This window comes from Megascapheus bottae, chromosome 7 (assembly GCF_031878675.1).
Source record: "Megascapheus bottae isolate mThoBot1 chromosome 7, mThoBot2.hap1, whole genome shotgun sequence".
Lineage (NCBI taxonomy): Eukaryota > Metazoa > Chordata > Mammalia > Rodentia > Geomyidae > Megascapheus > Megascapheus bottae.
In genome coordinates this window covers 76854819-76880962 of record NC_143515.1, presented here as the reverse complement: position 1 = coordinate 76880962, position 26144 = coordinate 76854819, and the positions used below count along the sequence as shown (strand labels likewise).

Sequence of the window (26144 nt, the reverse complement as noted above, 5' to 3'; positions counted from 1 at the left end):
GGGGTCCGGCACGGCTCGGGCACCGTGCAGGCGCCAAGGCCGGTGCAGCCGCCGCCCATCAGGGCATCATCCACCCGGCGGCCCCGCAGCTGGGCACGCCGCAGAGCGCTGGGCCGCGGAAGGATATCGCACTTTGTTTACCTCGCAGAGCCCCAGGAGCGCTCACGAGCAGGCAGAGGGAGAGGGAGAGGGAGAGGGAGAGAGAGAGAGAGAGCGAGAGAGCGAGAGCGAGAGCGAGGGGCGAGGCCCGCGCCCGCACTCCCGGGCCCGGCCAGGGACTGCAGCCGCCCGCGCCGCCGGCTGGCGCGGAGAGCCGCGCGCCGACTGGCAGGGGCACTGGTGATTGATGGGCCCTCGGTTCAATGACGAGGGGCTGAGGGCGGGAGTGGGAGGGACCAGTCCCAGGCTCAGCCAATAGTAGGTGCTGTAAGTGGACGGGGAGGGGTTGGAGGGCGGGGCCTCCGTAGAAAAGTGTGGGTGACATTGAATGGGGGTACCGGGCACGCGCGCAGCGCGCACACACCCGCGCGCTCCCCCAGGCGCGCACACACGCACAGCCTGGCTCGCGCCGAGATCCCCGGCCACGTAAGTAACTATTAATACCGCCTGGCCGCCGGGAGATGCGGGCGTGCTGAGCGCTGGGGTTGGCCTCGGGCGCCGTCGGCCATCCCCTTTAATTTTTAAATACAGAGTGCTCTCCTACCTCGGGGTGGCAAGAAAGAAAAAGAAGCAGTAATCACAATCATAAAAGAAGAGGAAAAGGCATCCCTGCTCTCCACGTCAGTCCGAGGCTCCGCGCGCGCGGGGAGCCGGAGCGCTTGCCCATTACTCCAGGACGCGATCCGGTGCCGCCACGGGAAAGGAGCTTCGCGGGTGGCCGGGCCGGGGGAACGCCCGGCTGCCAGCTGCCGCGGGACCCCCGGAAGCTCGCGCCGGGGACCCGGAGCGCACCGCCGCGCACCGCCCCGCTCGCCGCCGGCCCCCGCCCGCTCCGCGCGCCCCCTCGGGAGGAAGATCCGGGACGCCGGCGAGCCGCGACGGCACCATCCCGAGCTGAGCTCCAGCGCGCGGGCCGAGCCCGGGGCTTTGTCGCTCTACCTGCGCCCGGCTTGGCGCTCCAACTCCGCGCCCAGCTTTGGCCATCTTCCTCTCGGCGGCGCCCACCGCTCCAAGTTCAATGCTCGCCGGCTATTTTGCTTTTTGTGTGTTTGTTTAATTTTATTTATTTTATTTTTTCTTTTTTTTGGAGAAAGCTTTTGGCGATCTTGGAAAAGCCTCAGACGCCATCTACAGTTAAAACGTAGGTAACGGCCCCTCTCGGGCACCCCCTCCTTCCACGCCCCCCACCCTTTCCACCAAAAAAGAAAAAAAAGGGGGTGCCTTCAGATCGTGGCTGCCGCGCAGCGAGCCGGCGGGCCGGGGCCGAGCTCCTTTTTGTTCGGTTTCCAAGGCGCCGAGGACGAGTGGCCGCCGTGCGCTCCCGAAGACCCGGCCAACTCCGGCGGGGCTCCTCCGCCCTGACTGCGGCTCCGCCAGCCCGCCCGGGGCAGCGCTCGGAACACCGGGCCCGGCTGCCGCCGCCTGTGGTCCGGTGACTCCTCCGCGTCCACGTTGGACGCAGGGAGCCGGGGACTCGCCGGCCGCCGCTCCGGGGGAACAAAAGAACCGGACCCCGCGGGGCGCCCGCCGCACCTCCCTCTCCAAGTCGCCTCTCCCGTCCCCTCCTTTCTCCTCCGCTCTTTATTTTCTTTTATTTTATTATTTTTGAACCCGTGGCTCCGAGGTGCCTGCCGGCCGCCCTCGCCGGGGACTCCGGGGTCCGCGCTCCAGCCGGCGTCCGTCCGTCCGCCCGTCCGTCCGTGTGTCTGCGGGGCGCGATCGCACACTCATGAACATACACAGGTCCACCCCCATCACGATAGCCAGGTATGGGAGAGCGCGGAACAAAACCCAGGATTTCGAAGAGTTGTCCTCCATAAGGTCCGCCGAGCCCAGCCAGAGTTTCAGCCCGAACCTCGGCTCCCCCAGCCCGCCCGAGACTCCGAACTTGTCGCATTGCGTTTCCTGCATCGGGAAGTACTTATTGTTGGAGCCCCTGGAGGGGGACCACGTTTTCCGCGCCGTGCATCTGCACAGCGGAGAGGAGCTGGTGTGCAAGGTACGGAGCCGGGGCGCCGCGGCCGGGCGGGGGTCTGGCGGAGGAGAGGGGCCGACGGGGGGCAGGGGGGTCTGGAGCCGGGAAACCCGCGGGATCGCGTCCATCCGCCGCGGCCGGGCTCAGCGGGGCTTGCTGCATTTATTTGTCCGGCTGGCGTTAGTTGGGAAGTTTTTGTGCAGACAATGGGGGTGGGTTTTTTTTGGGGGGGGGGGAGAGCCTGGGAGGAGAGGGGAGGAGGAGGGAGAGGAAGGGCGGGCGGGCGGCGGGACTGCGCGGACACGCGTGCACCCCGAGGCTCCCCAGCCGCGGTGCCCCGCGCAGCCGCCTGCCCGGCCCGAGGTCGAGCCCCCTCCCCTCCCGACGTGCAGTCAGGGGAGCCCCCTCCCCGCTTTTAGGAGAGGCCGGTCTGCGAGTCCCCCGCTCGGCCATTGTTCCTGGCGGGCAGGTGCGGGAGCTTTGTTCTTAGGGTGCCCTTTACATCCCACAGACAAAGGTGAGCCCGCGCCCGGCCGCGCCACAAAGACCGTTCCTCCTCCCGGACCGGGGGAGGGCGGGGGGGGGCGCGGGCTCCCCCGGTCGTTCCGGCCTCACTTCCTTCCCACCCTTAGTTCACGGCTCACCCGTCCCCCCCCCCCTCCATGCGCGCCCCCTCCCCTCCACACCTGGGGAGACCCCGGCGTGGAGACCCCGGTGGACTCTCCAGCTTCCTGGGTTATCTCTGACCCTGAACCGCCGGCTTGTGTCTGGGTGCCTTTGTGTGGACTCAAGCCTGGCCCACCAGACCAGGAGATGAAGAGGGGGCAGTGGACGAGAGAGAGGGGGAATGAGCACAGTACGAATCGGAATTGGACATCCGTGAAGAATTCATTGTTGATTTCAGATTGGATCCGTGCGTTCTGGGGGGTGGTGGTGATGGTGGGGAGGAGGGGTCTGGAATGAAGATTCGTGGTGCCTTTGAACTGGGTCCCGTGCCCAGCTGGGGTTCACCGAAGACCTCCCCCGCTTCCCCTTCCACCACTCTGTTCTGGTGGGGTGTTTTTCTGTCCGACTCCACGGGAGTTGTTTCCTTGTCAGAAAGGGGTTGGCAGAGACGGCCGGTCAGCTTGATGGTTGCTTGGTGGAGACCCCAGGGCAAAGGGGAGACCCCGTTAAACGTGGCTCTTGGCCTGAGCTGGTCGTGGGGGTGATGCACATCTTTGCTAAGCTCTGGAGAGCCAGAGCCACTCTGTCCAGAGAAGCAGAATTCGGTAGGCGACTCAGCTGGATTGAATTCTCAGAAGTCCTGCAAGGTTACACAATGGAAGAGTCATCCTTTGAAATGAATGAATTCCACAGCGCTGCCGCTCCAGCCCGCAGGCCCCACCCCCTGCACCGGGTCTTCCTCCTCATGCACAACTTCAGCACAGAATTTTAACATATATATATATATATATATATATATTTCCCCTTTTGCAAAGGCAGGGATGCTTTTTAAGTAAAGAGACAGCAGCCAGACTCTGCTGGACCCTCCTGCTGTGATTTCTTTGTTTAAAATCAAGGATGACTCTGGCCTCTGCTCTTTCTTTCTCCCTTCAGATCCTTCAAGACATATTTCACTTCGGGCTTGACCTTACAGTGGCATTAGCTGACTTGCTCTCTGGCCTAAAACTGGTACTTAATCTTGCTGGCTTAGTTATTGCTAAGATTGAATCAGTCCCTCACCAATTACTGTGTGGCTGCCAGTGGATTAAATGTAGTATCATTGTTCTGCTTGGCAGAGGTCATCACTTTGAGACACAGCAGCTTCTGTTTTCCTGCCTGCCTCCAGAGGTGATGGTGACTGAGCTCTGCTTCAAGCAGAGCTGTGGTACCCCAGGAAGCTAGCTGGCTTCCAGGGAGCTTGGAGTTTTCTTAGGGCTGCCTCTGTGAACTGGCCTGGGCTACACATGTTGGGCTCCTGGCATGCTTTTCCAAGGCTCACTGAAACCTACGGATTGAATCAAGTTCCTTTTGATGTTGTAGAATCTATATTCTTTGTTTTGACTCAAGGGGAAATAAAGAAAAGTCTGCAAAAGCCGACGAAACGCAAAGATGCTGTTCATGAGACTGGGCTGTGTGTAAAATAAAGGAGTGCAGAGGACACTGCAGCCGGCGAAAGAGATTCCAAGGGCCATTTCAACAAAATAATCCAGCCAGTTTATTGTTGCTGTGTGCCTACTTTGACTAGGCAAATAGGAGAGGACTGTTAGGAGTCTTTAGCTGTATCCTTTTCTTAGAAATGCAGGGAGCTACTGTGCAGATTGGCATAATTACTGTCTTGGCAGAATGGGCATTATTTTTTTTTTTTGCAAACATTACTAATGTGGCTTAATCTGACTGCCTTATCTGAACTGTCACATTATATAACTAAGGCTCCAAATTAAACATTAAAAAAAGAAGCTGGCAACCAGGCTTATGGCTTGATTTTGCACTTGTAGGTGATGGTTTAACAACCAATCCAAGCCCATAAATGCCTGTTAAAGCTACTAATAAAAGTTAGGCTCCTTCCCTTTTGGAAAAGCATAAGTGCTTCTTTTATTTTTCATTTTCTGCCCACCATCTTGGAATTTGGTCTCTCCTACAAAAGGGTTCATACATATGTATATATGTCTGCAATTTTGAGGCATTCGTTAATGCATTTCATTTGTTTTTCTTTAAATCTATTATTTAGTTTTTCAGTAGTGGAACAGGGTAATACGTTTAATGTACTGAACAACAAAAATAGCACCTACTATTTATTATTTTTTTTTGTAAAGGCCACTGAAACAGGAAACATTTTGTAAATAATCAGAATTGCAAGGCCTGGTGACGGGGCCTGCGGCCCGGTGCTTCAGAACAGCTCTGGTTTATGATATAGTGCAGTGTGTTGACATTAGCTATTGCAAAGGGTTTATTTCTCTGTGAAATTTCTGAGGTTTGACCCATTCTGTTGCCTGCAGTCTGGGTGTGAGAGTTGACTCAAGCATTTCAGATTCCTAATTGAGCGGCTCTCTGAGGTCACTGCTCCGAGGTCATCCTTTGACAGTCTCAGAGTGTGATTTGTGGTCTCTGGAGAGGTGGAAGTATTCATTCTTAAATTCTAGGTTGTAGTGGCAGCAGCTGCAGGCTTTCCTGAGATATCTCATTATGGTTCATTCACAATTTACTGTTATACTTTGCTTCCTCAGTCCCAGTTAGCACCAGCGCTCTTCAGGTGTTTATTGTCCCTGTTTGACTCGCAGGTTTCTTTCCCCCCTACAATGCTCTGAATGACTTCAGAAGATCTGGGAGTCCCTGAAAAGACTTGTATTGTGCACGCATTTGAGAAAGTTATCAGCAGAGATGGACACAGCTCTCATTCAGACCTCTGGGTAGGGACAGGATCAAAGAAAAGTGCAGCATCTAGGTGGAAGAGAGGGGTCTGAGATTTAATCCTCCATTACCTGGGCCATCCGGATTATAGGTATACCAGCCAGGAAGAATGAGGTTTGTTATCCAGCTCCCCCACCCCACCCCAGCCAAATGATGATATGACCTTGCTGACACAAAATGACCTGGCAAGCTCAATATTTGAGAGCTCCTGTGCATGCATCTAATTCTAGCTACTCAAGAGGCTAAGATCTGAGGATCAAGGTTTGAAGCCAGCAGAGTGGAAAGTCTGTGAAATTGTTACTGCCAATTATTCAGAAAAGAGAACTGTACCTCAAGTGTGCCAGACTTTAGTGAGAAAGCATCCAGACCTCGAGTTCAAGCCCCAGTATCATTGAGAGAGAGAGAGAGAGAGAGAGGGAGAGAGAGACAGACAGAGACAGAGACACAGAGACAGAGAAAGACAGAGAGAGACAGAGACAGAGAGACAGAGTAGGGGAGAGAGGCATTTCTGTTGTGCCTGCTTTTTGTTATTTAACAAAGCATTTCATGTACCTACCCTTCCCTTCCCTCCCCCCTCTCCCTCCCCTCCTCATGCCTTCCCTTCCCTTCTGTTTTTTCTTTTCTTTTCTAAGACAGGGTCTGTGTGTATAGCACAGGTTCCTGCTTCTGCCCTTGCTTCCAGAGTAACCAAGGGCTGGGGTGAGCCATCAAGCTCAGCCGACTGCAGGCACCACTACTCCTGATCAGTACAAATCTTCCAATGAATGAAAGCTTTGCTATTCCAACCTTGACATTTCTCTGTACTGTTCATTTCTCTTAGGTTTGTTCCAAAGATATTGATGATACATTTTCTTTTTAAGGAGCAACGAGGTGGCATTTCACAGGCTAATTCTGATTCATAGGAAATCATTGCATAACTGTTTCATTGAGTTAGAGATGTGTGGAGGGAAGAAAGCAGCCAGCCTACAGAAATGGGGACCACAGCCTGAGAAGGCGTTTGTCTTGTTCCTAGCTCTGTCACCAGGGGGCAGGAGTTAGAGCTGCTTCTCTGTGCCTCAGTTTCCACATCTATAAAGGGAACACATTAAATGTAGGGAACCCTTAGGACAAATTTACATATTAAATATATGAGTTTCTATTATGTTCTTTTTTTCATCTGCATTTTTGTTCTTGATGTTTTCTGTAAGATGTTACCTGTGTCACCCGATTTAGCCTTAGGTTTTTCTATAATCAGGCCATTAGGCTAGAGGGAAGAACAATACAAATCACCCCTTCCATATTACCCTTGTCTTCTCCTGGAATACATTTATTAGTTATATACCGGAGGATTCGGTGGCGCAGAGAGGTTCAGGCACTTGTTGGACACTACATGGCTGGTAGCAGCTAGAATTGTTATGTTCCTCATCTAAGTGCAGAAAGCTCTCTGCCATCTGAGAGGCCCAAGCCTGGGGGACGGGCGCGCTATAGGCCTCCTGTGATTTAGTTTGTAGGGGAAGCCTCTGACTTGGGTTTTGTTCATCCCCTTCTAGGTATTTGAGATCAGCTGCTACCAGGAATCTCTGGCCCCGTGCTTCTGCCTATCTGCCCATAGCAACATCAACCAAATCACTGAAATCCTCCTGGGAGAGACCAAAGCATATGTGTTCTTTGAGCGGAGCTATGGAGATATGCACTCTTTTGTTCGTACCTGCAAGAAGCTGAGGGAAGAGGAGGCGGCCAGACTGTTCTACCAGATTGCCTCAGCCGTGGCCCACTGCCATGATGGGGGCCTGGTACTGCGGGACCTCAAGCTGCGGAAATTCATCTTTAAGGATGAGGAGAGGTAAGTGCGGCTTAGTCCTGGAAAGACTCGGGTCCTTGTGTGTCCTGGACAAGAGCTGTAGTGACCCATGTGGGCTGCCGGTTGTCCAGCTGAGGGGGCAAGATGCTAAGGAGGACAACAGGAGACTATGGCAGTGCTCAGATGACCTAGGAAAGCAAGGATGTATGGCACTCACGTGCCCTGTCCAAGGGTCAGTGCTGAGATAGGCTATGGTTTGATGTGAACTCTGAAGGTGACTGCCAACTGGTATGGCACCTTGAATACCAAGAGTGGAAGGAAGGCTTTTGAAGATTCTGTGCCATCAGAGCACTCATTGTCTAGAACCACGTGTTTGTCATTTATTCATTCCTTCGACAGCTGCTTGCTAGGCATATATTGTGTATGAATGAATCACAGTTCTCTTTCCCGGGAGTATTGACATGAATTAGATAGAGATAGTGGCTGGCCCTATAAAAAAGAAGCATTTATAAAATTGAACTAGAGGTAAGGATTGAATCTTGTGAAAACTGAGGGTTGGAGATGTTAGGTCTGTCTAGGATTTGAAGGGTGGAAAATGTTAAGACTGTGTGTGTGTGTGTGTGTGTGTGTGTGTGTGTGTGTGTGTGTGTATGTGTGTGTGTGTGCATGCATGCGTGCTCATATGCATAGGTTATTTTCAGAACAGGGTCTTGCTTTATGCCCATCCAGCCTGGATTGTGATCCTCCTACTTGTGTTTCTCTGTGTGGCTCTCAATGGCAGCTGCATGGCACTGTATCGCAGCATTGCATCCCCTGTAGCTTGGTTAATAGTTGCATGTCACTGCACCTAGCCGTTGAAATGGAGTCTCACAAACTTCTATGCCTAGACTGGCCTGGAACCAAGGTTGATTTCCCCAGTCCCGAAGAAAAACCACAGTTGATCTCCCCAGTCTCTCAAGAAAATCTGATCATGGAGTCAAGCCACCATTCCCAACAATAGAAAGCTTTTATAGGAGAGGAGTTAGGCTTAGAAGAGGACTTTTCAGTGTGAGTGGAACTAGGCTTCCACGTGAGGAATTTTCAGGCAGGGGTGACACATAGGGAAGGCTGTGGGTCTCTCAGGAAACCACTTCCCAAGATACTGGCCATTGGGCTTCCATGATGGTTCCACTATGAACTCTTTTCATCCTCTTTTTCACACCCTGTGGGGACCTCGCTTTCTCTTCCATCTGGTTTTGCTTTTGGAACTCCATGGTTGGAGCCACTTGTTTCCTTTGAAGAATTTGCCATTTTAGAGGGATGGGGGCAATAACTTTATACACATTGCTCATTGTGCTCCAAGTATTATTGAGAACGCTACATGTGCCAGGCTTTGGGTTCTCATAGTTATCTGTAGTGTCCTCTTTGGTTGGAAAAGGAATCTGTGAGGTAGAGGATCCATGGCCAAGGCTCTCAGGCGAGACCATGTGGTGACGGGGTGAGGGCATTCCTTCATTCCTTCATTCTGCACACATCTAGGTGTCTTCTATGTGCCTGCTACAGAACTGTTGCATAGAGCTTTCTGTGTCCCTCTTCCTTTGCTGCCTCACACAGTGGCCTGATATTTTCAGTCTATTGCTCATAGAAATCCAGTGGCCAAATAAGCCAGGTATAGTGAAGCATATTTTAAAGACAAAAAAGAAAAAGCTGTGTTGTTTGAACTATTTAGTAATGTAGTGTAAGAAGATTCGTAAGGGAAAATGGCCTATTGTTACTGAACCCAAATGGAAGAATTCATGGGTATTTATAATCCAGCTGTGCATACATCGGGTTTCTGGACTTCCTGGACCTATATATACTGGTAATTTTCCTCTGTTTTTACCCACAGAGGGGAATCATGGGTAATGGCTGGAATTTGATTGTAATGTGTTGGCCTTATTACCACGGTGAAGAAGGAGGCTGAAGCTTAGGGCATCGGCAGGGGCTCATCTCTTCTGCTCACCAGCTCAAATGCTTCTGTCTTTGGAGCCTGGAGACCCAAGTCCTTGTTTTGGTTTTATCTTCAAAGGCCACCATGACCTTTTAGCCTTGCATTGCCTCCCTGTCCCTTACCCCACATCAGCCTCACTTGCCTTTCTTCTGTGGTCCAAACTGGCTCCAAGTTCTTCTCAAATGATAATGTCCAGGTCTGTGCTTCTTTCAGTGGATTGCTGACAAAGGTGTTCCATCTTCCTTGGAGATTTAATCGCATCTCCTACAAAAATAAATTGGAGGTAATGTTTGCTAACCTCTGGCTATGCAGTTTATAGTTTAGCGTACTGAATTTTTGCAAAAACTTGAAGATGGGAATAATGGGGAATGGTGGGTCTTTGAAGACCAAGGGCTATGAAAAGCAGATTTGGGGAATCAACTGTTATACCAAGAGTGAATGGGAGGATTCCCTGCTAAGTTATCCTAGACTGTTAAGAAGTTCATTCATCTGAAAACTCATTTGCATTGGTGAAATTCATTCACCTGTGATCATCCAAAACACCCAGGCTTTCTCCCACAGGGACCTGCATGTGTAGAGCATTGCTGTAAAGAGGAGCACTATTCAATACTGGGGTGGCATGTCCAGGGATAGCACCCTATTGCAAATAAATAGCTGGGCAGTGAGTGAGAACAAGTGTGGATGTCTTCTCATCTTGAAAGATTGGAGCAAGAATGGATGCTGGGGGTTACACGCTTCAGTGTCTGCCAGCCATGATCTATGGTGCCTGTCTCAGTGCATGCACTTCATTGTCAGACTCAAAGTCCCTATCTCAAGACTGTTTCTTGAGACTTTGCTTTGTTTTCTGAGAAGACACCTAAGAGTGCTAAGCATGAGTTGTGGCAAAGCCAAAGTCCTTGATACCCTAGAGAGCCAGGAAGAGATAGAGGGATGTAAGAAGCTCTCAAAATAAGGACTGAGGATTCCGATAGGTGTGTAGTTGTTTGTCACGTGACAAGTTACCATCCTCTTCAGGGAAAACTAGAAAGGAGGGTCAGAGGCCAATGTTAAAGCAAAATCTGTTTTAATTTTCAAGTTTCTCACCTTGTAAAGAGGACAGACAGGCGTGTGTAGGAGGCTGGCCATCTTCTGTTACCAGTGTGTCTAAAATTACTTTGGGCCTTGCCAACAGCCTGTGGCTTATCGGAGCCCCATGGAGCCATCCATCAGAGAGAAATGAGTTAGTGGGTAAGGATTCAGAGACCTTGCTTGCTCTCACAGCCATTCACAGAGGCCAGCCAGCCTGGAATGCATCCAGCCCCTCCCACCACCAGACTGGAGTGTTTTGTCTCTGTGCCTCACATAAGGCTGAGATCCCAGTGATCTTGGCCATTGCAGAACAAAACAAGCTTCTATCTGTGTGAGCAGGTCACTTCTGTGTTCAAGAGCAGTCGAAATGGGTTCCTTATAACCCACAACCATTTTCTTCACTTAAGTCACAGCTTTTGCAAAGGAGAGTTAACATCCAGTAGCCTGTTTTCTTGTGTTTTACAACCTCTTAAGCCTAGAATGGGCTATCACACAGAATATAGTTCACTCTCTCTGGCTACTGGCTGTGTGGACTTACTGTTTGGTCTGTCTATTGGCTTGCAGATCACAAGTGGCCAGGGCTTCCTGAGGGGGCAGAACAGGAAGCCACATAGCAGGGGCCCTCAGATCCCCCTGGGACCAGGCTGCTGGGAGCAATCACCTCTCAGGCTAATTGGGGCACCTCTAGGAGATTTCAGTCTCCCTTCTTTCCTGACATCAAAAGTATGGAACACAATGATGTAAACCTGAATGAATTCTGAAAACTTAAAACTCTGAGATCTGTATCTGCTTTCTAATTTTTTTTCCCATTGATTCTATGAAGAGAGCATTAAAGCCACTTGGCAATCCTGATTCACTGAATTTGAGACATCTCACATACATCAATCTTCTTTGTCTTAACAGTGTGCTTTTTGTTCCCCCTGGATCCTGAGGGTGATGGATAGAAGGTTTTACAGGGCAGAAATGATTGGGCCCCACATGGTGCAGGACAAAATCTGCCTATAAGCTGACTCCAGGTGCTTGTGCTGTAGATTGCTGGGCATGTGTGATGGTATGCAGGGGCCTCTGAATATGTTCTTCTTGGTGAAACTGTCAGACCCTATGTTTGGTTTTCCTGGGTAGCTTTGCAAATATTATATGTAGATGATACATGTTTAGACCCAATTCCATTGTACCTCTGTTGGGCTGACTTAGAATACCCATATTCTTCTACCCCTTTTTTTTATACTTTCACTTAGGGTCAGGATTCAGATTCTCTCATTCTGTTGTTCATTAGCCACATGCTTGGATGTGTCATTTAATGTTTCTGAGCTGCATTTCTTTCAAGGCAAAAATTATTCGTAACATTCCTGCAAGACGTTTGTGAGCATGAACTGAGATGATTCGGTGTCAGGTACAGAACTGGGTGTCATTAAGTCTCAACTGGGCCCAGAATCAAACGTAAGGCAGTTCCATTTGGCGCGCATTGCCCCAAACTTGGAGGGTTTGTGAGGAATGAAGTCTGTGTTTTATAGCCTTTTCTGTGAAGGGTGGTGTCATAGTACTTAAGGGATCAGATTTAGGTTACATCTGCCTCTCTTTGATGATAATCATTAAGTCAATGCAAAGGGGATAACACTCAGGTCAATTGAATCTGATGTAGAATCTGAGGCTCAGGAAGACCAGAAGGTTGACCAGATGTCTGCACAGGAACTGGATCAGCCATGATACTGTAGATCTTGTATTGTTGCTTGTTTTTCAGGTTCTAGGATATTTCTATAGGGAAAAATCTCTCCTTTCTTCTTTAATTGACTGTGTAAGAAGGAAAAACCTCAGGAATCACCAGCACTGAGTAGCATCTATGGAAGTGACTTCTCACCTACCACTGCCCTTGCACAGCCTATGCATTTGAAGTTTCTGTAGCAAATCTGTGATGACCAGTGGGGCTAGCCTGCAAAATAGGGTCCTAAATCTGACAAAAGGCAGAAAAGTTGCCTGCATCCTCAAAGTGGGTTGTCAGTCTGCTCTATCAGCCTACTGATTGAGGACCATGTTTCAGCGTAGCCTTTGAGAAAAGGCCTGGGTGTGGGAAAAGGATCCATTGCTTTGCACAGAGTCAGATATGCTATCTGAATTCCAATCCCTGCTCTTGTACTTGTTAGGAAATTTAACTTTGGTAGATTTCCTAACATCCATGCCCAGAGTGCCTTATCTAAAGAGAAAATTGCAAAAACTCAATGAAACTAAAGGTTTTCATACTAGTAAACTCAGGGCTTGGCACATGATCAACCTAAGGACTTGGTAGCTTGCCCTGACCTTAACCCTTTCCATTCCTCACCTCTCCTGCTTCTCCTCACTGTAATGCTGGTACTCATTCGGGCTGCCTGAGGAAAGCTGAGGCATCTTTCCTGTAGCAAACCCTGCTTCGTGTGGCCCAGCTATTTTTCTCTCCTGGGACAAGGCTTCTTGCTATCCTCATGCTGCACCCCTTAGTGCCAGATCAGTGTTGACATTTTAGGCACAGAAATGCCTCACATGAACTGAGAAACACACACTCCTTTACAGGTTTCTCCTTTGGTTAAAAGATTCTTATCTCTTATCATGGCAGGTTTCATTTCCTCTGCCAAGTTGAAGTCTGTCACTGCTTCTGCAAAGTAGGAGCTTAGAACCAGGGACAGGAACTCAGAGAATTTTTTTTGTATAATAAATGCCTCTTGTGAGTCCACATTGTGTGGAGAGGTCTTATCGCATCCCCATAGATGTCAAGATTTTCCTTTTGTCTAGCTTTCATTTCATCTTCAGAATACTCCTGCCTTCATTGAGGTCTCAATATTGACCAAAGTGCCAATGGCTGGCATTGGAGTCCCAGATACCAGACTTGGTTTTTCTTTCCTGAGGTTTTCCTTCTTACATAGTCAATTAAAGAAGAAAAGAGAGGTTTTTCCCTGTAGAAATAGCCTAGAACCTGAAGAACAAGCAACAATACAAGATCTGTAGTATCATGGCTGATCCAGTTCTTGTGCAGACATCTGGTCTGTATATGTTTCTTTTCAAGTTGTATGTATTTGAGACTGTACTAATTGTTGATCACAGTTGCTCCCTCCAAGCTTCTGGAGGTGAATAAGTGTGCCCCTGTTTTGGCAGCCTTAGCTCAGTGGTGTCTCTTCTGCTGCTCTGTTCCGATAGTCTCTGTGTACATTGCTACTGGTTTGTCCCTGTCCCCTTGTATACATTGCTGCTGGCCTGTCCACATCCCCTGCCTCTGCAGGTCTGGGAGCTTCTTGGGGACAGAGGCTGGATCTCATTCACTGGTCCTCGAACTTGCTGGGCATTGCTATTTGTTGAATTAATGAAGATTCCCTTTTTTGGGCAGAAGAAGCTCTGGTTGGATGCTGATGACAGGATGGGAGAGGCAGGGATAAATAGAAATCATTCAAATGTAGGTCGTTGCCTGGAATTAGAGCCCAGAAAACTTGGGAATCCCCATGGAGACACCTTTGCAAAGAGCTATTTTCAAAGTTGCTCATCAAATGAGAAATTAACCCATCACTGCCATTTTGATTAAATGATTTATGCTGAAGTGACATCGATTTAAGACTTGTTTTAGGAGTTTAAATGCATCTATCCTTTTTTTTTTTTTTAAAAAAAGGGCTTTGCTAATCACTGTTAGAGAAGGCCAGTCTTTCCCAAGATTCTGTGATTAAAAATGCATGAAACTGTGGGTACTTTTGAGTAGGATTTCTGGCTAGACTGTTTACCACTTGTCAATTACTTGATGACTTACTTGTTTGGGGCTCTAGGCAAACCAAGAGGGCACAGTGGTAAGAATTTTGAGTCTTCTGTTTTGTTGTATGATCTCAGCCTTCTCTGAAAATAGTTAGAAATAACTTATGTGAATTTCCCACGTCTGCCTGATGCAGTGCAAGTATTGAAAACAAAGCTGCCGTGACTGCTTTTGGTCATTGCCTGCTGTATTTGAGTCTTATAACCTGATAAATTATAGGTTCATATTTATTTATGCTGGGAATGTTTATCTAACACCTGTTATGTGCAGGCATTAGGAGATGGTAGAGACACAGAAGCGCTAAATGAGAGAGAAATGGCTCTCACAGTCCCTCTCCACCACACCCCATGTGAAGTAGGTAATATCTAGGCCTCCCACCATTCATAGACTAAATACACAATTTAAATTACCTAATTAACTTCCATTTAGTGACTCTATTTAAATGATTCAATTTAAACCCAGTGAGTAAGGAAGGGAATCCTTGTTACCATTGGCTTACAGATCTTCATCTGTAAGAAACTGAGTTTTAACAACCAAGTAGTGCTAGACCTGTGCTTTATATCCAAGATGGCTCTCAAACACTAGGTTGGCTTCTGGTACAACTCTGCAGGTGGATACCAGGTAAAATATCTCTGATGCTCTATTTTTCAGAAGACATTTTCTCATTCAGTTACGCAAGGAGTATGTACCAAGAGGGCTGGCTTCTCAAACCTTGTGAGAAGGGTACTTGTCATTTTCTGAGCAGTTAGAACATTCAAGCACAGACTCTAACAATGAACCCATCCCCCTGACCAGCCCTCCTGTGCCCTGCTGCTTCATCTTATGTCATGGGTTTTACCTCTTCCATGGAACTGCAAGATGGAGTTCATTTGTCTTTCCAGCCTCCATGCCTGGCACATGTCTTAGTATTGTAGGTACTTAGTAAATGAGTGGCAATTGATAATACACATGTAAGAATACATAGCCTCTCATAAATACCCTAAAATCTTTTGCTATGTTGTACTTGGAAGCAGTGAGTGTAAACACATTATCCTGGTTCCTTCTCCAGTACTCCTAGGACTTTCTCTAAGTGACAGAACAGAGGGCAGCTTGTGTGAAACTTTTGTGGGGTCTAGGTACTGCTAGTCTTGACTAGAGTTGTACCAAAATGCCCTGGACTCCAGGAGAATGGAGGAGGACTGAGTCATGATGTGGGAGTCAGAGTGTCTTGCAGACATTTGTGAAACACTTCCTATGATCTGGTAGTGGTGATAGATGTTGGAGAACACTTGACAGCAGATGGTGGATAGTTATGTCACAGTCTTAGCAGTAGAAGGGAGGCTGATGAGAAGGATTGTGCCTAATACGGGTGTTGCCATCTGTGGGTGGCCTTGGTCAGACTCTGTAGAAGGGAAGGGGAGGGCCCAGAAGCTGAGAGGCAGGCAGGAAGGAGACACCAAGGTGAGCAAAGCCAGGAGACAGGAAGGAAGGAAGTGCTAAGAGCAGCGAAGAGTGCAAGAAAAACATCCTGACCTTGAATTTGACCTGAAGCCTGGGAGGAGCCACTGCCGGATTTTTCTGGAGAGCAGAGAGACAGAATGCGGTTAGTGATTCTGGAAATGAATGTGTGTGAAGCATAGAACAGAGGTGGCACAAGTGGGAGCTGGATTTGATTCCAGCATGATGTGACTTAAACTGGAGCTTGATATCCTTCAGATGGGGTGATGAGTAAGAGAGTCAAGCTCATCCCTCTTTGCAATAGGAAGGAATCCACCAGGAAAGGAAGGTCCTTACTTAGGGTATCAGACATAGCAATGGGTCAACCAAGAGCCGAAGGGTGAGGGGTTTCTGATACCTGGCTTGCTCAGCATGTGTCTAAGCTTGTGGGGGAGCTCCACCTTTAGGTTTCCTGTCATCTGGTCTGTATGGTCATGGCACCCTGGAAGTCCCGCCACAACCCAGCCCTGGGGCCTGAAGAGGGACTTTCTGAACCCCATCACAGGCTGAGTAGTGAACCAGAGCACCTCTGGGTTACTCCTTCCAGCACTGAATGTGGAAAAGCTATTCTGAGAGTCCTATCAACAGACCCCGGGAAGGGCGATCCTTGGGGAGCCACTTGCAGCCACAGGGAGCAGGTGGTGAATGGAGTATTGATGAGCTTTAGCATCGGCACAGACGATATTGTCTCCTTGCTTGGGTTTCCCCCTCCGTTTCCATGGCAACGGGAGTCAGGAAGTTCTGTAGTCTGCAGATTGCACACTTGCATGGAGTCCTCCTGGCGGTGGGGGTGGGGGTGGGAGTGGGGGTGGGCTGGCTTCACCTGTTGGTCCAGTGGCCTTCGTGTGTCAGGTTCATCTACATTGCAGCATCTCTGTTGTCTCTGGCCAGATGGTGCTGTAGAAAATATCTGTGTGTTGGACCCAGGTTGTATTTTTCATTTCAATTGTGCTGTTTCCTGTCAAGGCCTTCATTTTCTGAGCTGCGGGGTGGGGAGGGGGTGTCTCTGCAGTGGTCTTGCACATCAGATCAGCCTCCCAGCCTGTGTAGATGAGGGTATGCTTCACTACACAGAACCAGCCAGCATCCAGCTTCCTCTCCTTACACCTGTCCCCCTCTACCCTTCAGTGGATTGGCAGGACCTGGAGGAGAGGTGGCTCTCATAGGTGACTGTAGAGAAGATCAGCACCCATATAAAACTGAGGATCAAACTGGGGACGATATGTTTGGTGTAGTTTCATGCCAGGTCTGGTTCCAGTGGAGGGTTGTGGGTCTGTTTGGTAGTGGCAGTATTTCTTCCCAGGGCCCTGTAGTGCTTGCCTTAGTGGGACATGTACCTGCTTAGCTCACTTGGCCACCAAGGGCACATTTCCAGGAACAGACAGAGCCACACCTGACTGTGATTTGCCTTTTCCCTTGACCTTTAGCCTGCCTGAATGTGAGGCCTGGAGAGTCTTCAATGACCTTAGGCCACCGGACTTCCCGTCCCTGCCCTGCCCACTTTGTCTGGCTAAACTCCCAGCTCAGCCCTACCCTGGCCTACCCTATTCTGCTTTCTTCCTGCCAAGAGCCTAGGGTAATACAGAAAAGTTTAAAAGCCTGGTTTGTGGTGGCTGCTATTTTTGCTGCTGTGGATTTTATCTAGGAGATAAAATCCTACATTTGTTTCTCAGCTTGGCCCTCACTTGCAAGGCATCTATGGACCAGTCACACCTACTCTCGGTGCCTCAAGTTCTTCTTCTAGTACATCGGAAGGTCCCAGTGACTTGTGTATGTGGCAGAGTACATATCTCCATCCTCCTTGCAAGCCTTTTTCTGAAGTATTTCTGAGGCCAGTATGTATTTGGAGAAGACTGTGGAGTTAGAAGAATCCTCCTTCCTGACGTCGATTTTGCTGTTAGCATTTTCAGTGAGCTTAGGATCTTTACTGCCTGGACATTAGTTTCTTAATATGTTAGGGAGTATGCTTATATATTCATCTTTATCTTTCACTTTTGTTATGAAAGGGGAGAAAAAAAAGTAGGCCGGAAGGGCACCTAGTATCCAGAGAATTCTCCATACATAGTTACTGCTGCTGTTAAGAGATTTTTTTTTTTTTCAAATAAGACAAGGCTGATTGTGTTTCTTATGACAGCTTAAGGATGAAAGAAAATGTTAAAATTTGGAGTCTGGAAGCAGAAAGAGCCCTGTTTATGCCCTGTAACTTTTTATTTTTGTTTTGTGGAAGCAAAACATCCAAGAGAGACAGTGATCACACTGCTGGTTGGATGTCGTGGTTGTGGAGCTCCTGAGCCTGAGCTGGCATTGGGTGGAGGGAACTGGGGCTATGTGCATGCCTCATGTTGCTCGAAAGGAGCCTGGAGATCACCTACATCTGCTGATTCTGGCGTCTTCACCTGGCATCGAGATCCAACGACAGAGACCTGGCACCGGGCTTCCCAGCATTGAGAACACAGGCTGTCCATGTGAGAGCTGTGTTCATTCAGCAGGTAGAAAGCAAGGAAGGCTGTTCCTCTCCTATGCCAGGGACACACTGCAAAAGACAGGCAGGGATCTGGCTTCTCTGGCCAAACTACCTGCCCTGGGCTCCTGCCTTCCTCTTGCAGAGATGTCATGCCTGCCATTTACAGCCATTTCAGCCCCATACTTGCTTGCTGTCTGTTCAGGTCACTCTGGGGTATCTTGTTTCTCCATCTCTCATCCACAAAGCATATCCTGGTGAGCTGAACTGGGACAGGATGAGATGCCGGGCTGAGCTGGGCACATAGCCAGGAGAAACAGCGTAGGCTTGCGGGGAGGTACTGGGGTTAAATCCCAGACCACTTCTACTTCCCGCTGCCTGGGCCTCTGCATTGGATGTGGCATATTCTGCCCCACTCCACTCTCCCCCAGGCCTCAACTGCTGAGCTTGAGGGACCATCCTCATTTTAAATAGTAAGAACAGTATACTTGTCTCACTTTTTGTGGGCTCTCACAGTGGTTGTGCCTCATCTTATTTCATTGAATCTTCACAAGAACAAGAGGGTGGGTGCCACTTGGCTTGTCTTGGAGCTGTACCCCTGCCGCCTCCTCAAGAGCAGCTTGAGGAGTCAATACTCCATGATGGTAGTTCACATGCAGGGATGATCAGTGGGACATTTGACTGGGACCACAGGCAATCCCCTGAGTTTTCATGATAAGCAACTCCTTTGCCTGGGCAATGCAGGTAAAATGGGGAAGACTGCAAAAAGAACACCAGTAGAAGACTGTTGGTGCATTTCCATGCTTTTTGCTACCTGCACCATGTCTTGCCCCTCAAGCCCTCCTCAAGCCCTCCCTGTGTGCATTCCTCAGGCCCCGAGGGGAAGGAGTCCAGAACTCTAAAGCAGTTGCCCTGCAGTTACACAGCTGACTCCCCTGCTACTCCATATGCTTAACATCCTGGAGGCTGACAATGGCTCTGGTCCCGCTTTGCATAGGATGCCTAGATGGGGTCTCCCTGGTACTGTGAGCTCTGTGCAGTGACCACCGTAAGGGTCACAACTGGCCTTCCAGCAGCAGCAAAGGAACTTGCATGGAAGGAAAGAGTAGTGGGGATTGGACAGGTTTGGGGGTCAGTTTTAAGCCAAGGTGAGGCCATTGGCCTGCCTGAGACAGGCCTGTAGGCCTCTGGCAGAGAACAGCCCCCAACCTGAACTCCCCAATTCTAGGACTTACCTGCTCCACGGGGCTGCATTGCTCCTGGCCATACTGCTGGAGCACGTAAGGCTTCTACCCTTTCCATGGTTATAATCTTCCCAGAGCTATGTGGCTGCCCAGGTGAGGAAGGTTTGGTGTGAGGAGTCTGACTCACTCATAGAGCCAGGAAAAAGCTTGAGGACCAAGTGTGGGGTTGGGCCTCTCTTTCCCCTCCCCTCAGCCTACTGTTTCTGTGGACTTGGCTCTGTCCATCCATCTTGGAACAGCTGGCCAGGCCGATAGGTCAGTGCCCCTGGCCACCTTAGATTAGAGGAAGCAAGAGAAAGAAAGATTTGTTTTTAATCAGTTCAATTCCAGATTAGCCCAGCTAGATCCTTCCTATTTTTGTAGAGCATTAGCTCCAGGGGCAGGAGGAGAAGGCATGTTCTCCAAATTAGAATAGAATCTGGGCAAGCAAACGGAAGAGGAAAACATCTTGTGGTGAATTACAGAATCTTAGGATGTCTGGTCTGGCAGAAATATTAGGATTGCTTTGTTCATGTCGCATTTGTGAGTTAATGTATGATTACAAATGGTTGAGATGAATTATTACTACTGTATCCGTCAGCACACCAAACTTTTTAAAAACTACCTTCCAGGTGACATTGTCCAAAAAGAAATGTACTTTTTTTTTCTTTTTTTGATGGTGGGGTTTGAACTCTAGGCCTGCATACTATTCCTGAGCTCTTCAGCTTAAGGCTACCACCTTACCCCTTCAGCCACAGTGCCACTTCTGGTTTTCTAGTGATAAACTGGAGATAAGAGTCTCATGGACTTTCATGCTCCGACTGGCTTTGAACAACAGTCCTCAGATCTTAGCCTCCCGTGTAGCTAAGATTACAGGGGTAAGCCACTGGCACCCAGCAAGAAATGTACTTTTTACCTGGTTTGTGTAACCATAATCCCTCTGTGTATCACCTTTATAATAACAATAAAAACATTGAAACAAGCAAACAAACTGCCTTCCTTAGGGCTCTTCTGTAAAGCTGAGAAGCAGAGAGGTTGAGGTGCTTGTGCTGTGAGAGATGTGCCTGGCCTAGAAACCACATTCCTATATCCATTTAGCCATGTCTTAGCCATTTCTTGCTTTTTAGAGTTCCTGTCATCTACCCACAAACTCTTGGAATCAGTGTCGCATTTCAGCAGACCTGTTGCTCGAAAGTTGCTTTGGATGTTTCAGCACAGTCTAGGACTGTGTTACAGGCTGTGACACCTGGAGGGAGGACAGACAGCAGAAGATGGGTTTGGGCCAGAACTCTGACTAGGGAGCACAATGGTTAGTGTTTTTCTCACTCTTAAGTGCCATAAGCACTCGAGGTCCAGCAGGGCAGAGACCCAGGGTGTGTACCACTGAGCTGAAGGGGAAAAGCATTGTGAACGCTGAGGGCCTTGGAGATGCTGTCTGAATCCTGTCCATCTCTCTGCCCCTGGTGACCCTGACAGCAGACCTTTGTGGACACCCACAAAGGATGCAGAGAGCTGAGTTTCTGGGGGCTGAGGGCCAGCAGTTGTGAGTGAGGTGCTCTGGCTGGAGATGTGTTTCAGGAACTGAGACTTTCCACTCAAGGTGTGATAGGAAGACAAGACAGGAATGAATCCTCAGGAGGGGATTGAAAACTGGCTGCTAATGTGATGGTTGATGGTGACCCTCGGTTACCTTCAAGTTCAATGGCATATCAGTCCTCAGCTTCTTCCACAGCGAATTACTTGCTGGGTGCTGAGGAGTGCCAGAAGCCTCAGAGTTCAACTCCTCCTCCTCCTCAATTGTTCCCCAGTATATCCAGGGACATCCACATTCTTGGTGATAATGATATCTTCACATGGTAGAAGGAAGATTGTGGGCAAGGTGAAAGGTTTGGGTTGGACCATGCTGAGGGTTTCCCAGTTGGTTAGATCTGAGTTCAAGGTCAGGAGGTAGTAGCTTACATCAGTAATCCCAGAGATAGGGCAGGTGGATCCTAGAGGGTCCAGGTTTGAGGTCAGCTTGGGCGAAACATTCATCAAGATTCCATCTCAACCAACAAGCAGGGTGCAGTGGTTCATAGGTGTACTTGCAGCCACTGACAAGGTAACATGAAACATTCGAGACCCTATCTAAAACAACAACCATAAAGATATAAAGCAAAAACAAGACTGGGATCATGGCTCAAGTGACACGTGTAAGGCCCCGAGTTCAAACCCCATACTGTCCAAAATAAGTCAATAAATGGTGATAAAAATGCATCTGAGTTCAGATGCTGTGTTACCTATCATTATGTGAGAGAGAACTTGATGAAGGTTCTTATCCCTTCGTCATGTCACATCAGTGGTTTGCAGGTAAAGAGTTGATTGAATTCCCCAGTGGATTGTAAGGCTCTATATGAAAAGATCCCTGAACTTCTGTGTCCTCGGGGCATCCAGCTCTGGAACGGTGTCTGAAAGATGGAAGGTGCTGAAAGAGTCACTTGGTCAAGTGAAAGAATGAATGAGTGAATGAAAGAAGGTGGACATGAGTGGAGAGTCTCTGGTTACAACGGGATGACAGTCTTCCTTCCCTTAAGAGCTCACATCTTCCCTCTCCCTGTCTTCCTTTCAGGACTCGGGTCAAGCTGGAGAGCCTGGAAGATGCCTACATCCTCCGGGGAGATGACGACTCGCTGTCCGACAAGCATGGCTGTCCTGCCTACGTCAGCCCAGAGATCTTGAACACCACTGGCAGCTACTCAGGCAAGGCGGCGGACGTGTGGAGCTTGGGCGTGATGCTCTACACCATGTTGGTGGGGCGCTACCCTTTCCATGACATTGAGCCCAGCTCCCTCTTCAGCAAGATCCGCCGTGGCCAGTTCAACATTCCAGAGACTCTGTCACCCAAGGCCAAGTGCCTCATCCGAAGCATCCTGCGGCGGGAGCCCTCGGAGAGGCTGACCTCGCAGGAAATTCTGGGCCATCCTTGGTTTTCTACAGATTTTAGTGTCTCAAATTCTGGATACGGTGCTAAGGAAGTGTCTGACCAGCTAGTGCCAGATGTGAACATGGAGGACAACTTGGACCCTTTCTTTAACTGAGCTCATGGCCCTTGGGAGACTTGGCAGGTACCAGGAGTGAGAGAGGGCCCCTCAGAGGAGTTCTTCCGGGGACACCAACAGCCTGGCTGGGCAGCAAGACAGACGGACAGACACTCGCACTCATAACGTTTCTTGGTTCAGAAGAGGAAAACTTCAAAGTTGCTGACTAAACATGTAGCATCGGGGCGAGAGAGATCATGGGGCGGGGGCCGGGGTCTCTTGGGTGGGAGCCCTCCAAGCTTCTCTTCCCTGCTTGTAGCCTGGGAGACTCCCTCTTCCCCCCTTTACCAGTTGGGCCCCTCCCACCTACCCCACTTTTCATTTTGTTCAGATAGTTGCAGATCTTGATAGAATTGAAACTCTCTGCCTCAAACACACATCTTGGCATTGCACTGTTAGCATTTAACTTTCGTTATGATTCAGGGAAGGAACAATTGGCTGAGGATTTTCGTTTTGTTTTGTTTCGTTTGTTTGTTTTTGAAACAAGCCAACCACCTATGCGATAATTACTAGAAAATAATTAGAAAATAATTCGGTGCACAGTCTGATCGGAAACCTGGGTGCTAAATTAAAAGAAAACAGAGGTTCAGTTGGTGTCTCTTAATCTCGCTCTTCAACTCATTTCTTCGAAATAAACTATTTAATATCCTGGTTAGGAAATGGCATGTGAATGCTTTCTCCCTACAGGACAAAACTCTGTACTATTAACAGACTATTCTGTTTCATTTCAGTTGGTTTGTGGCAGGAAGCTATTAGAAGTGGAACTTCCAGATGCATTACATTATCATGCTCTAAAGGGGAAGCGGAAGGAGAATTCTAGCTCCTTTTTGACTTTGTTCTTTTGAACGATGAAACCCTTCTCTTGGCTCACATGAGAGGAAAAGCCCGAGAGGGCAGTGAACTCCTGGAGTCTGACACGTTGGGGACATGCTAATCTCAAACTAAACATTTTGTCTTTGTTTTATAGGAAACTAGTGAAACCAGGCAGGTTGTCCCACATGTATAAAATACAGGGCAGCTATTTAGTTTTCTTTAATGAAGAATGGTCCTTTGGCTTGGAAGGCCCTCTGGTTAGGACAGAAAAAGCAGAAAGGATAATAAGCTGAAAGCTAAGGTGATATAAATACACAAACAGTTATCTATATCCCAATACGCACCTTTGTGTTTTCAAGAACTCTTCTATTTATTAAGGAAAATGTCACATTGTGATGTATTAAATATAAGCCAGTACTTCAATTACGGGTCGACTTGGGATGACATGTTACATGCTGTAGTTAACATTTTATCATTTTTTACCCCTCTTGTTTGGAGTATTTCTGTCCCTAAAAATAACCTTTTTATTTGGCTTTTCTAGATAGCTTTATTGATTTCGAGTGGCAAAATGTTTTCCTTTTTAATTATTATTATTGTTATTATTATTATGGCTTTTTCTATTGCTGTATGATACAGAACTCCTTTGGCTTAAATATTTGTGTTTCCAGTACCTCAGTTGTTCGAGTTTTACTGCCTGTATACGTTTTGTGAAATGGTCCTGTTTTTTGGGTAGGTATCACGTGGACTCTGGTATGTAAATGTTACTTGAATTTGTGCTTCATTATAGTGCGTGGCATGTATGTGCAGACTCTTGGATGCTTCATACCTGCTTCATGGAAGCCTCCTTTCCCAGGAGGGCGGCTTCCGTATTCATAATCACGAGACAAGGCAACCATGGATTTACCCTGGATTCTATTTTGTTAATGGAAGATAGAGAGGAGAGAGGGTTTTGACATTCTGAAGATGGTGCTGTGTCAAGAAGGACCTTTCTGTTTCCCTTCCCTCTCCCCCCTATTTTTTAAGTACCCGGTAGGAGAAGGGTGGATGTTGTGCATGGTGGATCTATGGCCTCTGGTGCTTTGTCCTGTATTTGGTTTAATGTTTTTGTCCTAATCTCTTCAATCAATAAAATTGTGCGTATTTAACTAAAAAATGCTGGGATCTGGAAAATGATTGCTTGTTTAATTTTTTTTTTTTTGCCATCTGGTTTGTGTTTATCAAATGTGAGCCAGGAGGTCCTGTGTTTCCCTAGGCAATTTCTCCATCATGGGCACCACAATCATTATTTATAAACGCGGCCTTTCATAATATTTGGGTATGTGCTGGAGATAATGGCTCGCTGGTTAACCACCATCACAACCTTGGGAACGATGGATTACCTCCCACTTATGGATTGAGAAAGCCAATAAATTGGGTAGTTTCAAGGTAAAGCATGAAAGAAAGGGGAAAAACAACAAGGACTTTCAGAGGATAGCATCAGGATTGAATCCCAACCTGGCACCCCAGGCTTGTTCAGTTGTGCTATAATGTCAGAGCTAAGGGGTTCTCGGGAACAACATGGTAATTTAGCACCAGAGAAACTGGATTTTTCCCTAAGACAACTATGCCTGCCTTCTACGTGATTTCATGGGAAAAGCAGTGCCTGCTATACACTTCTTGAGACAGTCCAAGGATATCCAACTGCTAATCACCGATATCTATCTACCCAGCTACCCTTCTGTTTTAGTAGCACAGACTGGGTAAGCCTGCACTCTCCAAGTGATCACAACCATCCTGCATCTTGTCTACTCAGAGATGTTAGGTTCCTCCCTGAAACCATAGTGGGTGGGGAAGGATGCGAAGACAGGAAAACGCATTCACTCCATCTGTCATGAGGTCAGGAAGGGTCTTAAGAGGGGAGGAAAATGATTCAGGTGTTGAGGTACAGGCAGAGGGAACGTAGTGTGAGCAGAAGTGCAGAGTTCAGCAGAATGACCATCTGCCAACTTGTGCGTGGAGCGCCAGCAAAATCCTCACCAGGATAGATTTGTCATGCACAGGAGGACAAGGCTGAGACAGGCCATCACTTAGTCCTCTTTTCTCCTTCTTTGTTCCTCTTTTCTCTTTTAGGGGCTGCACTGGACCTTGAACTCAGGACCTCATACTCCTGCTTGGCTTTTTTGCTCAAGGCCGGTGCTCTATCACTGGGGCCACAGTTCCACTTGCAGAATGTTGCTGGTTAATTCAGATTTTCATGGACTTTTCTGCCTGAGCTCACTTCAAACTGCAATCCTCAGATCGTAGTCTCCTGAGTAGTTAGGATTATAGGCATGAGCCACTGGGTCCTGGCTTAATCCAGTGTTCTGAGTTCACACAGATAACATCGCCTCTGTATATCCCCAGGGCCTGGCCAGAAATTAGCATGTGACCCAATTCCTGTCACATGAGAGGTATTCCATAAGTAAATATTCATGAATAGGTCATTTGTGCCTTGGGACCTCTTAACACTGAGAAATTTCCTTCTAACCTCACAACTCTGAGATTCACAGCTTTCAAAAGCAGCCATTGTACAAAAGCCCTATTAGTGACATCTGCTAGAGCAAATACAGGCTGCTGCAGCACTGCTGTTCAGCCCGTGGTTAGGCAGAAATGGGCATGCTGCCTGACAATACCTGTAGGGATTGTGCTGTCAAACGTCTGCACATATAGTTGCTAGGAGAACGTGAGTGTGTGTGTGTGTGTGTGTGTGTGTGTGTGTGTGTGTGTGTGTGTGTGTACATACTTTCAGGCTTTTCTTTAAGAGTGGTCTTCTACCTGGGTATGAACTAAGAGTGTTCAACCATCTCCCATGTCCCCTGGATGTCTTAAGACTTAGCCAGTAGACAGCTTTGAATACTCCTTTTGAAGACAGACCCTCTCACTCCTTCCTTGTCAGTCTGGACCTGGAATGGAATAAAGGGCCCTGGGCCATCAGAACAAGCCCAGAGACATAGACAAGTAGTAGATCT

General features: G+C 48.3%; 1 protein-coding gene across 1 annotated transcript; it reads left to right on the top strand.

Moving 5' to 3' along the window:
* Positions 1 to 1237: 1237 nt before the first annotated feature.
* On the top strand, positions 1238 to 24304 carry Trib2 (tribbles pseudokinase 2). Its single transcript, XM_090337435.1, has 3 exons — positions 1238 to 2158; positions 7057 to 7349; positions 21876 to 24304. Exons 1-3 carry the CDS (start codon positions 1889 to 1891, stop codon positions 22342 to 22344), a joined length of 1032 nt encoding a protein of 343 aa, XP_090193561.1. The 5' UTR covers positions 1238 to 1888; the 3' UTR covers positions 22345 to 24304.
* Positions 24305 to 26144: the final 1840 nt, after the last annotated feature.